Here is a 17641-nt window from a genome sequence, read left to right as displayed (position 1 = left end):
GGTGTATAGTCAAATAAGATGGTTTGGGATGTTCTGTGTGATATACACAGAAAAAAAAAATACACACCCAAAAATAAACAACAAATTTTAGAAAATGTATTATATTTGAGGAGGAAGCATGGAAATTTACATCATGCTAATTAGTAGAGGTGATAAACACTGCCATTGAAGTCTACCCTATGACTTCATAGACATACACAGGTGCCAAGATCCAAGTGCAACTGATTATGACTCGTAATAATCAGATGCATACAGATTAGAGATGTGTGCGCCAACGTCTTGGTAGCAAAAACAATGAGTCTTTCTGCAAGGAACAATATATTCTAAAATGAAATGGAGATTTTTTTAAAGGTTAAAACCTCATTCAATTTTATCTTATAGAGTATATGCTGAGTACAATAATGTATAACTGTATAAATTCAACACTGTGACCCTAAAAATTAGAGGCAATTTTGAAAGAGAGAGAAAAAAAGAAAGTTATATGTAATCAGAAAACTGTAATGGCAGCTGCTACTGTCAAATCAGACACTGGGAATTGTTATTGAATTAATGATTCTAAATAATAATAATTAGTAAATGTGAAAAACATTACCATTGAAATCTACCTGATGACTTTATATCCATGCTCAGATGCCAAGGAGCTCAGAAAGTAACTGATTGTCACTAGTAATAGTCAGATATATAGAGATTAGAAACGCCATGTGCAAACATCTTAATGTCAATTGCATTGAAAATGAATTTTTCTGTATGAAACTGTGTATTTTAATAATGAAATGGAGATCTTTATTAAAGGTTTTAAAACCTCATTTAGTTTTATGTCTTATAGGGTTTATACTGAGTACAATATTGTATAACTGTAATAATTCAACTGTAAACCTAAAAATTTACAGTCAATTTTAAAAAAGATCCATCTTAGCTCAGAAAATTTTATTGAATATGTCAATGCTGTTATAATGAAATGCTTCTTCTAAGTATGTGATTATTAAATAAATAACTGGGGAAAAAATGGAAAAAACTATACAAAGGCATTTCTGAAACTAAGAATCTAGAACAAAAGCAATATTATGACAAGGATTTCATAGAATTTGGAAGTTATTTGGTTCACTTTGCAAAAGAAAAACACATTTAAAAGCAGTCTGATTTTTTTAATACTTGCATATGAGTAAGTAGCAATATTTTAAAATTTTATATCTGATAAACTGAAGACTATCATAGAATGCAGGAGGTTAAGACAGACTTCAGTTAATGTCCTCAACTCAGACCCACTAATACTCATCCAGGAGTATGCAAACAATGCAAATTTAGTAGCCATGTATACTGTGTACATTTTATGAAGAAATGACCTTAAGTTTCTCAAGTGGATTCATGACCATCAAAATACTGAGTTTCACTACTCCATAGACAGAAATCTTCTCAGAAAGATGGAATGCAAGACAAGATTTGAGAAACAGAATTTCTAAGACATCAATTGAGCTGTTCTCTGAGGTTAAGAGAGACTATCTGATCTGACTCAAGAAGCCACAGCAATGATGCAGTGAAAGATGACAGAGAAGCTGACAAATTTCTAAAACTACTGGGAATTGTATAATCTTATATAAGGCATTTTCAGTCTCTAGCCTTCAGATTCCTCCTCTGAAAAAAATCAGCATTTGTAACCATCTACCAGTTTTATAAGACTGAATGCTGTTCATAATTTACTCCCTAACAAAATCTATAAATAGTCTGTCTGCTTGTTTGTCTGTCTTGCTTGTTTACTAAAATATCTCATTCTGTACCCCAGTGGCCTAGAACTCAATACAAAGCCCAAGCTGGCCTCAAACTCACTGCAATTCTCTTTCTTCAGCCTCCTAAGTGCTGAATAAAGGTGTGAGGCACCAGGCCAAGCTAGAATGCTCTTTTTAATCTTGGATATATTTCTACCACAATCATTTAAAAGAATGATCTCTAGACAGAGATAATAAAAGGTAGTATTAGCAGGGTATAAAAATAAACCCTCTGCATTGACAATGAAAATAGTAGCTGCAAAATGACAGGTGCAATTACTACATTGTCAATAATTACACTACACAGAAATGGATTCAAGACTCCAAACATAAGGCAGACTGAATGAACTCTATTTTATTTGAGTGGCCAGCCACTGATCTTCCATCAGACCCAAAGTAAAACCAGTTGACAGTAACAATGAAAGCCCTGGAAGATATAACAAATTGCCCTTCCCCCTAAAAAATATAGGGAAAGCACATATATAAGTACGCCTGTGATAGAACATTGAGAAAAGCTTTGTAAGGGAGGCCAAGAGGCCAACCCTCCTGCTGTTACTAAGAGAGATGGGAAAGTAGTAGATGGGTTCACAGGTGAGGGTGGGGGTAGGGATATAAAAATGCCTACAGCAAGAAAGCAGTGGAAAGGCTGGAGAGATGGCTTAGTGCTTACTGCTCTGTAACTCCAGCACCAGGGGATCTAATGCCCCTCTGGACTCTGCAGGCAACTGCACACAAATGGAATACACACATACAACACATACACTAAAAATTAAAATAAGGAGGCTGAACAGATGACTCAGCAGTTAAGAGCACCAGCTACTCTTGCAGAGGACCCATGTTCAGATCCCAGCACCCACAGGACAGCTGACAACTGTTCGTAACTCCAGTTTCAGGGGATCTGACACCTTCTGCCCTCCGTGGGCACTGCACAATATGAGTACACTTACATGCATGCAGATAATACAGTCATACACAGGAAGGAAAAATAATAAATATTTAAAAAATAAAAATAAAATCAAAAGGAAGCAAGAAAGCAGTGGAGCTGGAGAATGGAAAGATATCAACATGGGGGAGTGGGTTCCCTAACCTCAATAGACAGGCTCTAAGGTGAGGAAAAATTGGGTTTCAATAAAACGGAAGACTCAGACAGCTATCTCTCTGATGGCTTCTGTGCTCTCAGTGATGTTGGGGTAGGGTCTCTGGCGAGACTGAATGGGTAGGTGGTGAGGGTAGATAGGAGCCATATGAAAATGTCTGACAAGGCTTCCTTTGAGACGAGGCTGGGGCAGACAGAAGAGAATGGGTCAGAGAGCACTAGCTACATGTCTCTCCTGCATAGCCATCTCCTCTGTGCAGTTCCACAGCAGGAAGTGAGAGCAGAAAAACCTGAGGGCCAAGCAAGGAAGAAAACAAAACAAGGACAGCATGTGGGATGGCAACTGCAAACCAATTACTACACAGAGGGTATACACTTTCTAAGACCCTTTCAAGGCATATTTAAAATGGGTTAATTTTGCTGTACTAGGAATTTTCGAAAAATTCAGCAGATTATTTTTAATATTTATAAAACAAAGATTGACAAATTAAGAGGAAAGTCAAAGTATACCTACATGTTACCTACAAGAGATATATTTTAGATCAAAAGTGAAAGTAGGCTGAAAGTAAGAAAAGGGAAAATGATACACAGTAATCAAAGAGAGCTGGAGTAGCCAAGGATACCTCATAATGATCGAAAGGTCCAGGAAAAAGATGACAAGATGACATCGTGTGTGTGTGTGTGTGTGTGTGTGTGTGTGTGTGTGTGTGCACGTGTCCCCTATATATAGCCTCAAAAAAGATAACCTCAAATGCAAAGACAGACCTGAAAAAGAAGTAGAGATTACAGCAAAAACAGTTGCAAACTATACCACTTTACTCTCAATCATGTACAGGACAACTAGACAGAAGATAACATGAAAGAGAAGATACAACCAATGCTACAAACTGACCAAAACTAACAAATACACTCCAGCAATAGAACAGACCTCTGTAGAGCACATGAAGTACACTCAATGATACATACCTGGTACAGATCATTAGAACATAACCCAGAGACCACAACCAAATGAAACTACAAACCAATGACAGAAGCAAATCTGGAAAAACTGCAAACATGTGGAAATTAAACAAGGATATTCATTGTAAAACAACAGGCAAAGGTGAAATCACAGGGAATTAGAATACACTTTTAAGAAATATGAAAATAAAACACAATACATCAAACTTTCTGGGGATGGAGCAGCAAAAACAGCACATGCACAGAAATTTATAATTTTCCCAGGGCAAAAAAAGATCTCTGGGGACTGGCGAGATGGCTCAGTGGTTAAGAGACTGTACTTGTAGAGGACCCGGGTTTGATTCTCAGCACGCACATGGTGGTTAATAACCGTCTATAACTCCAGTTCCAGGGAATCTGACACCTTTTCTGATCTCCACATTGTATGACACGGGTACACTTAAACTCATGCAGGCAATACACTCAAACATATAAAATAAAAATAAGTAAAATATTAAAAAAATAAATAAATAAAAATAAAAAAGAAGATCCCAAACCAATAATCTAACTTTCTACCTCAAGAAGCTATAGAAACAGGAGCAATTTGAATCAAAAGCAGAGAAAAGGACAGGAATAACAGAAATCAATAAATAAAGACCAGAAAAATATTTGAGAAAATCCTTAAAACTAAGTTACTTCTTTGAACAGCTATATTACCCTGACAAACCTTTAGCAAAAGTAACAAAGAAAAAAAAAAAAGAGTCAAAGTATTAAAATTGAGAAAAAAAGAAGAACTATCACTACCATTTTTGCAGAAAAATTTTTTTAAGTTTTCTATTGAAATTTTGTGTATTTCATATAGAAATTCATCTTTATGCCCCATTCCCCTTTGGTACCCTCTCATAGCACCCCCAGTGGAGTTCACACCTGCAGAAAATATTTTTTAAAAAACATCATAAGGAAATACTATTCATTCTCTCTCTTGTGCTCTCACTCTCTCTCACTGTAGCTTTTCTCTCTCTGCTCAGTTTGCACTGTGAAGCACTGCTACTTGACTGAAAACTACTGCTGGACTGCTAAAACATGAGATGGTCTCAATAAAACATGAGATGGTCTCACTATACACTTGTTATATCACAAATGCTTGGAAAATGAATATATTATACTCTATTGCCAAATGATACTTTCAAAACACAAGTATAGTCTAAAAAGAAAATTATATCACTTGGCAAAAACCAGTAAGACTACTTCCAAATGATGAGGAATTAGGGTGAAACAACAGTTAAAAGAACAGTTGCCACTATAAAGGACAAACTTGCAATTTCAGTGCTTTAACAATATGAAGAGAGACACTAACAAACACCCTATCCTAGTCACAGACCATGTTCTGCAGCGGAGAAGGAAAAAATGAGAATGGGAGAGGAATGCAGGATATGTGACTTTCATCTTCTTTCTGTTCCCTGAGTTGAGTGACAAAGCCCCACCTGACTGGGAAGAAAAGGGAGGGAATCCAGTTGTGATTGCAAGAGGAAAGAAATGAGTTGGAGAAGCAGATAGCCAGTCTGTACCAGTCTGTACCACCATTGAGAAAATATATACAGACACACAAACAGAGACAGACAGACAGACAGACAGACACACACACACACACACACACACACACACGCACACACACAAAATCAAGCCCACGAGTCCCTTGATAACTATGGATAACAACATTTTTGTGATGGCAACCCATTTGACAAAGTAAGCAACCATAACACTGTACAGTGCTATAGAGAAATACTTTCTCTTTCTCATGTACCTTAAAACATTTCTTTTAAAAGTGTGCTGCTTTGAGGCTGGAGAGATAGTTCATCAGTTAATAGAATATATTGCTCTTGCAGAGTATCAGAATTCAGCTTCCAGAACCCATATTAGGTGACTCCAGCTCTAGGGGAACCAACATCCTCTAATGGCTTCTGTAGCCATGGCATTAAAGTACATAAATCCACACACAAGACACATACATATATACATAATTAAAAATAGAATAAAATATCTTTTAAGGTATGTTGCAGGTTCATAGGGGAAAAAAACCCTACAATCTTGAATCCAACCAGTCCTTTAGAGGGAATTCACATTAGAAATAGCATTTATGCTGAGCCTACGAAAAAATAACAACTAGTTCAACAAACCAGAAGTACAGGGCAGAAAGGAGCTCTGGACAGTCCTTTATGTACTGCCCTCAGGCCAGAGATGATGAAAATGTGCCCCACACAGCCAGGTCACATCATTAGGAACTGGCCCAACAGAAACAACTGAGATTTCCTGACTTCCAACAGGCTTTTCTACTTGGTTACATGAGGCTTTCAGTTGAAAACTCAGGTCATCTAAATATTGCTCTTCCTGTGAAATCCCATGGCAACTCACCTAGGCATAACTGTCTGCTCCCTTAGTCCTAACTGTTGTTTCCATTATGAGAGTACCTAGAGAAGAGAATGACTGCACTGGCAATCTAAGTACTTGCACAAACACAGACCATGAACTTTTCATGGCAACCATTCATAACTACAGTTTCAAAAAGAGAAACGTTGTCTCTTTCTTATACAGGAAGGTTGCAACTAATATATCTGCTCTCTTTTGTATTCAAAGGAACAATTAGTGTTTTGCAGAAAATAAATGGTAAATAACTGTCTGCCAAATTTAATAAATAAAACTGAATATGTAAATTAGCAATCAAATTTAGAATAACACTGTTATTAATTTACATCTCAATATGAATTTGAATAAGTAATCCATTCAGATTACTTTGATAATCATTAAATATTAAAGTAATCTTTAAAAATATTAAGTTAAATGTGATTTAGAAATAAATTCAAAATATTATCATGGAGAAATTTTATATACAGAAATTCTATTTTTACCTATTAGAAATATTTTTATTAGATCTTTGAAAAATTCATACAATATGTATCAGATATCAGATCTACCCCCACTTCCCTACCCACATAATTTTGTTTCTTCATTAAAAAAAGATGACCATCAAATCCAATTTGTGCTGCCCATATATTCTTGGCAGTGGGGCCATCTATTGGCATATGGCCAACCTACCTGCAGACTCATCTTTAAAGAAAACTGACACTCTCCCCAGCAGCTATCAATTGCCAAGAGCTTCTCAGCTAAGGGTAGAATTTCTAGCCCACTTAACCCCTCCATGCTGGGATTTTGTCTGGCTTGAGCTTGCACTGGTCTTGTGCATGCTGTCATAACAGTTGTGAACAGCTCTGAGGTTAAATGGTATGGGGGATGGGAGGACAGGGTAGAGGAGGGAATTCAGGAACAACTAATACTAAAGACCTTTAGAAAAGTCATATACTACAGAAGCTTCCTAAAATATATATATATATATATATATATATATGCACATATAAAAAATGTTTAAATGCAGTTACCCTATAATGGGGTGACAATGCCCCTACTAGATACCACGGGCCAACAAAAAGCTCAGTGCCTTTTGCAGATGTTGGACAGTGAGGTCCCTAGATGCTCCCCACCACCAAATACAGGATTTTGCCATTGCTCTTGGTTACCCTCCAGAATCTAACAGTAAGACCTTATTGCAAAAGATATCATATGCTTGAATCATAGAAAATGGAGAAATCAAGCTGGTACTAACCTGGAAGCCTTATCCTTACTGGCTAGCTTTCATAGTGCTGGAAAAGTTCTACACATGCTTCCAGAGGAGAAAAGTAAACCTCAACCTTACCCAGCTGTGAACCCTGTGAGCTACAGTAACAACTAACCTAACAAGATATGCCCATTGGTACAACAGTGGCACAAATGGGAGTAACCAACCACTTTCTGATGATATTTAAGGCCCACTCCACAAGATGGAATCCATATCTGGCACCATTATTGGGGCCAAGAACCTGCTGCTGCTAAATGGACACAGTGTTAATCTGACTCTTAATGACTTATGATTATATAGATAGATTAATGCAGCTCTCAAATCTCATCTAAGAAGCTTCTTTTTGTGGTAGATGGTAACTGACACACAGACTCACAACTGATCAAGGTGCAGAGAATAAGAGACCACAGAATGCTTAGCCCTAAATGGGGTATCTATAACACACCCCTTGCTCCAAGGCTCAAGGATCATCACAAAAGATGAGCAGAAAGGTGGAAAGAGTCAGAGGCAGAGAATAACTACAACAACAAAACAGTGTTTTCCAGATACAACAGGGCAGAAATACATACTTTTACCTTTTACAATAAAAATCAAATTGCCAAAATAATAAAATTGCAGCAACGTAAAAAAAAAATTTTTTTAATTACCTGCTTTCTCTGAAGTTCTAAGAAACACCATATCTGATGGAATTCTTTGGTTCTGGAAAAAAGTAACATATTAATTATTATGTGAAGATATATATTAACAATACCACTCCAAAGTAGAAACAGATAATAAAAATAATCAAAATAAGTAAAATTTTACTACAGTAACATAATTTTCATATCAGAAATTAACATTTCAATTTGTGTTTTAGTTTTTTATACATCCATAAACCATGTACACTTTTCTTCTCTGGAAAATTTTAAAAGCTGTTATTTCTATGACTTCCAATGTACTTTAATCATACACACAACACAGCAGTATTGCCATATAAAAATTACATCTTCCCTATTAGGCAAACACCTTGGAAAGTAAAGACAGTGATTGTTCCATGCCCAACACCAAGGAGCACATCATCAGTAAAATAGAAAACGTGGGTGTGAATAAATGTGAGAATAAGCAAATAAAACTTCCACAAATTTGAGGACCTATTTATTCTCTTATAAGACAGAATAGAAAGTAACCCAAAGATATCATTTGGCATATAAAAACTTTTACAAGTCACTATTCACACAATTAATCATTAATTATTAATTAATTAATTATTCACACAATTAATTATTAATAATTCTACCAATTAGAAAGGCTAAAAGAAAGATCAACCTAAAGGAAAAGTGTGCAATTAAAATAATACTTCACATAATTTCACAAATTATGGAGGGGTTTTTTTTTGAGAACTAAGTAAAGATTTACATCTATACCATAAAGAAGTGGTTTACTTTTCAGTTGACAAGTAATAAATTAAATACAAGTTATTAAGGTTCAAAAAGATACACTGTCAGATATAGCCATTTCTTCTAACACTAAGATTTATAAGTTATAAGATCTAATAGACCCTCAAGTCAAGGAAGAAATGTGAGTGAAAAATGGACAGTGTATTTAAAATAAAAGCTAACAAAAATGTGATAAGTAAATGAGCCGAATCACCAATGTTAGAAAAGTTTTAAGGGGAAGATAAATAAATATATGTAATACAGAATATAACTGCAACAAATTAGAAAACACAAGAGAAAAAATGGAAATATAAAAATAAACAATTTTTAAGAGCTTTAAGAATCAACAAGTATATAGGGAAATGCTAAGGCCAAGAAACTCATTAGAACTGCCCACAAGCCAGGAAAAGGAAATTAACAGTAACTAGAACAAAATGGCACCACATCAAGAAAGATAATTGTAACAACACAAAACAAGAAAATGAAGAATTAGACCCACACTTTCATGGACCCAGACTTATGAGAAAGATGGCACTGCAGGCAATGAGGAAATGGTAGTATTTCCAATAAATAGTGCTGAGAAAAATGGATCTCCACTCGGGGAGAGTGGAGATGACGCCTGACCTCCACATCAATGTGGCACAAAAATCTGATCAAATCAGTTAAAATGTTAGTCAAAATAACAGAACCTCTAAAAGTTGATAGAGAGTGAATTGCCTTGTCACTTTTCAAACATTACAAGACTATTTCATGACTTTAGAGAAGGATTTCTTAACCAAGATGACCACTGCCAAATTATTCTGAAAAGAAAGTACTTAATCTTAAATTTAAAAACTACAAAGCTGGACTTCTCTAAAATTAAGAATTTCTGCTCAAACATGCCCACTGGAAAGGAAGAGAAAAGATATCTACAGTATATACCTATCAGGGGGCTCTGACCTACAACACATAAAGGCATGAAAACTGGTAAGGAAAGAAAGGTCCCCACTCAAGAAAATGCAAGAGATTTTCCCAGGCTCTTCACCAAAAAGAAAGACACAGAAGTCATAATAAATTTCTTTCTTGATTTCATTTTCAGATTATTCATTCACTTATCCTGTCTGTTCCTATATGAGATACTCATAAATTCTATAACTTGAAGTAATTATTATACACTTTTTATTTTTCCTTCCCCCCAAGACCATAGGCAGCCTGAGAGCAAGGACATGTATTTTTGTTCATGAAGAGCCATAGTATGATTGTACAACAGGCTCTGGCAAGTCATCCATTCAGGTTATCTTAACTGTTTCTTGCTATCTTGAATGCAGATATAAACATTCTTGCAGAGGATTTTGTAGCAATTACTATTTCTTTGCAGCAAAAGTACAAGAAATATCATATTTATTTATTTATTGTATGTGAGCATATAAGTGCCAAATTCTCTATGTGGAAATCAAACAATTTGTGAGGGCTGGTTCTAGCCCTTCCACATGTAGGTCCTGGGGATCAAACTCAGATCATCAGGTTTGGTGACAAGCCCCTTACTCAATGAGCCATCTTTCTGGCCCCAAGGTATAAGAATTGCTGGGTCACAAAATAGTCATATAGGTTTGGGGATTATTTTGTTTGTTTGTTTGTTTTAGAGGGGTGGGAAACTGTCAAGTGATTTTCCAGAATAATTGTACCATTTGACTTCTCAAGAGATGTGTAAGTGAACCACAGTCTTCTTGCCACTGGAAATATTTGGTGATGTCATCATTCAAAAAAAATGTTATGCATTCTGATATAAGTGTAGATTAATGGTTGCTTTAATTTTCATTTCTTGATGACTACTGATGTTTGTTTTCATATGTTTATTTTTTATTTGTAACTCTTTGATAAAATGTCTCCTTATGTCTTTTGACCATTTTTGTTTTTTTACTGTTCAATTTTAAAAGTTTTTACATATTCCACAACAAAATTTCTCCCAATGTAGACTTTGAAATTTCATCATTTTTCAGAAAGTACATTTTAATTTTAATAATATACAATTTATCAATATTTTGTTGTATGCATTATTCTTTTGGTATATAGTCTAAGAACTATATTCCTATGTCTAGATTCAGAAGATTTTCTCCTATGTTTATCCTAAAAGTTTCCTAAAAGTTTTGCATTTTACATTAAGTCCAGATTCTGTTTTTAACCTCTGGATGCTCTATCTGTTGAAAGGCCTTCCTTTTTTTTAAAATTGCTTTTGTATGTTTTCCGAAAGTCACTAGTGCTTATCTGGGTGAGTCTATTTCTGGGTTCTCCTTAAGGTTCATAGCATTCGTTTCCATCCCTCTCCTATCCACACTATGCTGATTAACATAGCTATGTAACAGGCCTTGACATAGGAAAAAGGGATTCTTCCTACTGTGTTTTCCTTGTCAAAAGGGCCTTAGCTATTACAGAACCTGTGCCTTTCCAAATTAGTTTTGGAATAATATGATCTATGTCATTAAAAACAAAAAGGTGAGGTGGGGAAGAAGGAAGGAAGGGAGAGAGGGGTGAGGGGAGGGAAGTATTGAGGAAAAGAGGGAGGAAGGGAGGGAAATACAGATTTTACTTTGCTAGAAACTATGTCCAACTTACAGATCTTTTTTTTTTTTTTTTTTTTTTGAATACTGAGGAATATAGAATGTCCTGATCCAAGAACACACCAATTTTCTTATGTCTACATTGATTACTTTCATGAATATATGTAAATTTTAGTATTCTTAAGACTTGAATTTCAAAGGAAGGACTATAAGAAGTATTGCATTTTCATTTGTTTTCATTTGTTCTAGGTTGTCTTACAGAAATCAGGTTATATTTGTGTGTGCCTGTCTTTAACAGTTTATTATTTTTTTATTTTATGTGTATAAATGTATTGCCTGCATGTGTATAAGTGCACCCATGTTGTGCAATGCCCACCGAGGTCAGAAGACGGCATTGGATTCCCCTGGAAATGGAGTTGCAGATGGTTGTTAGCTACCACATGTGGGTGCTGGGAAACCAACCTAGGTTGTCATGCAAGAGCAGCTGGTGCTCTTACTGCTGAGCCATCTCTCTAGCCCAATGTGTGCTTGTCTTACACTTGACATCTTGCTGAATATATTGGCTCTAATTTTTACAAACCTCTTGGGATTTTCCATATTCACCAGCATGCCATCTGCAAATTCAGACATTTTATTTCTTCTTTCCCAATATATACATCTTTAATTCCCTTGTCCTATTCAAGAAACTAGAGCTGCCAGCTAAGAGTGGTAAAAGCAACATTCTTGTTTCCAGTTCAAAGAGGCATCCACCTTACTCTACTACATAGGATGTGTTATTCTATGTAGGTTCTCTAGGTACTTTTTAAGTAGATGAGGTGTCTGATCTCTAAACCCTCCTACTGGCAGTTATCAAAAATGGGACTGATGCTGGGAGTGGTGGTACATGCCTTGGATCCCAGCACTCAGGAGGCAGAGGCAGGCAGCTCTCTGTGAGTTCAAGGTCAGCTAGCGCTAGAGGGCAACCCTGTCTCAAAAGACCAAAACAAAAAAAAAAAGGAGATTGACTTAGTCGAATGCTTTTCTGGCATCAAGTAATATAACATGCGATTTCCCTCTGGTCGGTTGATACAGTAGATCATTCTAGAATGGAAGAATAGGCTTAAATTCTTGCAATGATCATTTCTACTTGGACATGGCTCAGAACTTTATACTAAAAAGTCTATTTATTCTAACAAGGGATAAGGGCCTATAATTTTCTTTTTTTTGTCTTTTCGAGACAGGCTCTCCCTGTAGCCTCAGCTGGCCTGGAACTCTCTATGTAGACCAGGCTGGCCTGGCTCTCACAGAGATCCACCACCTCTGCCTCTCAAGTGCTGAGATTAAAGGTGTGTGCCACCATGTCTGGCTGCTTCCTATTTTTTTTTTTTTTTTTTTTTTTTTTTTTTTTTTTTTTTTTTTGTACTGTCCTTTTTCTGGTGTTGGGACAAAAATAAACTTACCTAATGAAATGAGGGTAAGTGTTCTACCCTATTTTCTGAAAACTATTGTATAAATTGATGCTAAATCCTCTTTAAAGGCTTCAAGGAATGAATCCATACCTAGATGTTTCCTTTTCCAATCTTTTACATTACTAATGCAACTTATTTTGTTTCGCTTTTCATGATTCTAAAGGACGTTTTCATTGACACTAATACAGCAGCCCCTACCACATACACTTTTATTGAATTAATTTAATGTATTTTTCTACATCTTTTATTTCGCCCTACACAAGTTAATAAACTTGAGGTGACTTTCCTGTCATTGGCATAAGGCTTGATTACATTTACCTACCCTGTCTGCCTCTTGTTAAGACCATTTACAATGAAGGTAGTTATTAGTGACTGAAGTTATCATTTTATCATTTGTTTTCACTGGTGTTCTCTGTTTCTCATTTCTTCCTTCTTGGGTATCATCTGCATCCTTTTTGGGAACCTATCTTTGCTACCTTAGTGCCTCTCAGAGTGCTTCTAGTCATATATTTTCAGTCATGGGCACCTGTGTTCTGGGTATTATAGTATACATTTTAGCACTAACTTATTAAATTGAATTACCTCTGAAAAATAAGAGAAAGAAAATGGTTTTTCACCTTGCTTCAGGAAAAACCAATTGCTCTTCTTCTCTAGACTACTTCTAAAAGATTGATAAAGAAGCACTGATACCATGGTCATCCTGAGTTCTGCTCTGAGTCTGTTCCCAGTCACCTAAACCCTAGGGCTTTGGAGACCGTGCCATGACCTACATATGTCATATTCACGTATATGACTTCTGAAGGACTCTAGTTCTATACAGGTGACTAATTTGATTTATGTAAAGATAGGAAACAAACTTTGGCACTTTTTTTCTATTGGAATACATGTATAAAGATATAATACAACCCTGACTCTGAATAGATGGATCTTTTATTTGAACAATCAGTTTAAGAACCTTTTTCTCATTTATATTAATCTCTAAAATAATCCAGATACATGTATCTGTCTGTTTATGTAGGTGCCATCAAATAATGTGTGGGGTGTTTTTGAAATAAAAGATGGCTTCTGTGTGGGGATAAAAAAAGGAAAAACAGCTGGGCATGGTAGTGCATGCCTTTAATCCCAGCACTTGGGAGGCAGAGGCAGGTGGATCTTTGTGAGTTCGAGGCCAGCCTAGTCTACATAGTGAGTTCCAGGATAGCTGGGGCTACAGGGAGGCCCTGTCTCAAAAAGACAAAAAAAACAAAAGGAAAAACAAGAAAGTCTTACAAATGTTTGCTTTTTAAGTAAAATCTTTAATATTGGGGCCTAACTTAGAAAAGTTACAACTAGTTGTTTTCCACCTGAGACACATCACTGTAAATATATCAGTTATGTATGTTAACTCATTGAATTGAATTGATCTGAAGGATAACTGTGCTGTTCAATATTATCAACATAACACAGACTAAACACAGACATTACAGATGGAAACTAAAGTCTAGGGGCTGGAGGTATAACTTAGTGGAGGTTTCTATCCAGCATGCACAAAGTCCCCAAGCACCCAATTAATTACTTAATTCTAAAATCTTACACATAAGGAAGTGGATTTCATGATTAATAACAGTACTCACTCATGCAGTATTATAGAATGTGCACCACGTGAAACTATTAGTTAAAATACTTAAACCAAGTAATGAAAATTAAACAGTAAAGTGAATTCACATCACATCCTTACTTAAATTATTATACAGGCTAACCAATAAAACTGTTTTTCTTATTTTTGTTGTTTTTGTTTTTATGTAGTGCTAGGAATCAAATTCATGGTCTTGCACATGTGACACAAGTGCCATATTCCATCCCAAGATAAAATATTTAACAAAAGGCACGAAGCTCTTCTACACAGTGAACTTATGAAAAATATTGTAAATGACCTAATCTAGCTTCAAAAATATCAATTCTACTCCTAAAATATAAAATAGCTTAAAATCCCTTATATTAACTGTACTTTGCACTGTCCAAACACCATTAGCTATTTCCCTTACCTATAAAAGCTTCCTTAACTTAATATACAATATTTAAAATATAACAAAAGGGTCTGGAGAGATGGCACAGCAGTTAAAGAGCATTGACTGCTCTTGCAGAGAACCCAGGTTTGATTCCCAGCACCCACATGGCAGCTAACAAGCATAACTCAAGTTCTAGGGGATTCAACACCCTCTTCTGACCTCTGCAGGCATTGTACAACATGGATGCATCTATCGACATACAGGCAATACATTCATACACATAAAACAAAAATAATAAATGAAATAAAAATAAATTAAATATTAAAAAAAATAAAATATAACGAAAGGCTCATTGGTAGAGTGCATTCTTGGTGTACAGAAGGCACTGGGTTCAATACCCAGCACCAAATAATAAAGCAAAAGGTATTCAAAATAGCATAATCATTAATATAGCCTATGACAGAAAAAAATAATGTAGCAAGTTTTGTAGGATAAGATACATTGAGTCATGCATCTTAAAACAATCTGTCAGCTGACCCTCCTAAAACAAAGACCTCTAGATAGGGTGACTAGATTCACCAGAAGGGCAAGTAGTGGAGAATGGCTGGGGGGTGCCGACAACACAGCAGACAGTAGCAAGGATATCAGAGTATAAGGGCTCTAGTCGGGGGAGGGAGGCTATGGGAGGGTGCTATCTGGGAAGTGGGTGTAAAAAATAAATTAAAAATAAATAAATACATACATACATACATACATACATACATACATACATACATAAACCAATCTGTCCTATAGAAACATGCACAGATAGAAGGATGGTCACTACAACATTTTAGCAGCATAAATAAAATAAGAAACTTTCCAAAAACTGGATGGGTAAGAGGCTAATAATTGCTGACATTTATGCAATGAAATACTCTTTGTTTCAGTGTCTGTGGATGCTAAGCATATACTCCCAACTATGTAAATATATTAAAAAGCCCAATATTTGCTTTTATTCCACATTCTAAAAATCAAACGACATTCTCTGTATATAAAGTAACAAGGAAATAATTTCAATGGCAAGACTATACAATTAGCCTCAGTCAGCCAATATGCCAGTCAACAACATAGACTGCAGACTGCTTTACAGGGCACTCATATGTCACAGGAAATGGCACAAACAGAAATCTGGGAAGAATCCCTCAGATACAATGTATATGGCCTTTACACATCACAGAATAATGAAAAGATAGCATTCCAGGAGAAAGCCCTCACAGAGGGTGCACATGGTCCTTACACATCACAGGATGAAGCAGGAACAACACTCCAGAAGAAAGCCCTCACACAGAGAGGCATGTGCAGTGTACATGGCATGTACACATCATAGGATGAGGCAGAGAGAGCCCTCACACAGGGAGACAGGTGCAGCATACATTGCATGTACACTTCAAAGAATAAGACATAACACTCCAGGAGACAGCCCTCACACAAAGAGACACATGTAGTATGCATGGCACTTACACATCATATGATGAGGCAAAGACATTACTCCAGGAGAAAGCTCTCACATAGAGAGACTTGTGCAGTGTACATGGCACTTACACACCACAGGATGAAACAGAGACAGCACTACGGGAGAGAGCTCTTAAATACATGGTGCCCATCTAGACACTCTCTAGATCATCACAGCCCTGACATTTTCTATTTTTCTGCGTTTTTTTGAAAACTTGGCTTCTCACCATGACCTATTTTTCTAGTATACTTTTACTTTCATTCACTTCCTCTCTTTAAAATTTTAATCAATAAGAATTATACCCAACAATTATGTATAATATAGACATCTGGATAATGAAGCTCTGAAAATGAAGTAGGTTAGGAGTAACAGTTTCAAACACAATTCTGTGGTTAAATGAGATACAGTAAGCAATTATCACGACCTTTAGACAAGGTATAACTTTACCTATATACATTGAAATACACTTTAGCAGAACACACAGAATATATGTATATCTAAATCTTGTTAAACTATAGAAAATCTTACACAAGCACATTAAGAATTAAAACACTTGTCTCAAACAATTTTCCTCAAATTCAAAAGTTATTGTAATTAGAGTAAATGTTAATGACTGCTGTATATATAGATCTAAAATATATTAAAAATGCATCAACCTTTTCCACTATGATGAGGTCTCCAACTTGTATGTCTGAACTCTTAACTTGCACTTTACCTTAAAAAAAGAAGAAGTACAATCAACTCAAGGAAACAAGAGTATACCAGAGAGAAACTTTGCTAAGTAATTACTTAAAAAAAATAACTCTAGAGCAAGAAACAAAATTAAAAAGCAGAAATTTGTCTATATTCATACTTTCAAGTTAAATTTCAGATATACACTATCATACATAATCTCTTTAAGTAAACTACCAAACACAAACAATTAACTATCCTCTTATAATGGTAACAATAATAATAATGAACAGCAGGGGTTCCTCATGGTAATTTGGTAGAGATTCCATGTAGAAGGTTCTTCCCTATTTTGGTAGTGTTTTGGTTCTCAGTCAAGTTACCAATGATGGGAACATTATGAAATAAAATAATTTGGTGACTGAAACACTAATGTGGAGATATACAAATTTATTGGTACAAAATTCACAGAAAAATATATGAAATCATCATCTACTAGTATCTTTGTCAATACAGGACAAACTGAAAACTGGTAAGAGTTTTACTACTGAAAGTAATTTGATATGTACATATTAAATATATCCTTAAATTATCTATAAACCTAATGTACAATAGCCTATA

General features: G+C 35.5%; 1 protein-coding gene across 6 annotated transcripts in view; it reads right to left on the bottom strand.

The window, feature by feature from the left end:
- The window catches only part of Atp9b (ATPase phospholipid transporting 9B (putative)), a 318516-nt gene that overhangs the window by 238166 nt on the left and 62709 nt on the right, over positions 1-17641 (bottom strand). For all 6 annotated transcript variants that reach the window (XM_017802611.1, XM_017802610.2, XM_017802609.2 and 3 more), the window contains 2 exons: positions 17008-17066; positions 8116-8167 (listed from right to left, as the gene is read on the bottom strand). In XM_017802611.1, coding sequence (XP_017658100.1) covers positions 8116-8167; positions 17008-17066 — 111 coding nt within the window. The remainder of the gene's footprint in view (positions 1-8115; positions 8168-17007; positions 17067-17641) is intronic.

Source organism: Nannospalax galili, unplaced genomic scaffold (assembly GCF_000622305.1).
Source record: "Nannospalax galili isolate Female #2095 unplaced genomic scaffold, S.galili_v1.0 scaffold243, whole genome shotgun sequence".
Taxonomy (NCBI): domain Eukaryota; kingdom Metazoa; phylum Chordata; class Mammalia; order Rodentia; family Spalacidae; genus Nannospalax; species Nannospalax galili.
The sequence above is the reverse complement of the archived record's forward strand: the minus strand, read 5'-3'. Positions and strand labels throughout refer to the sequence as shown.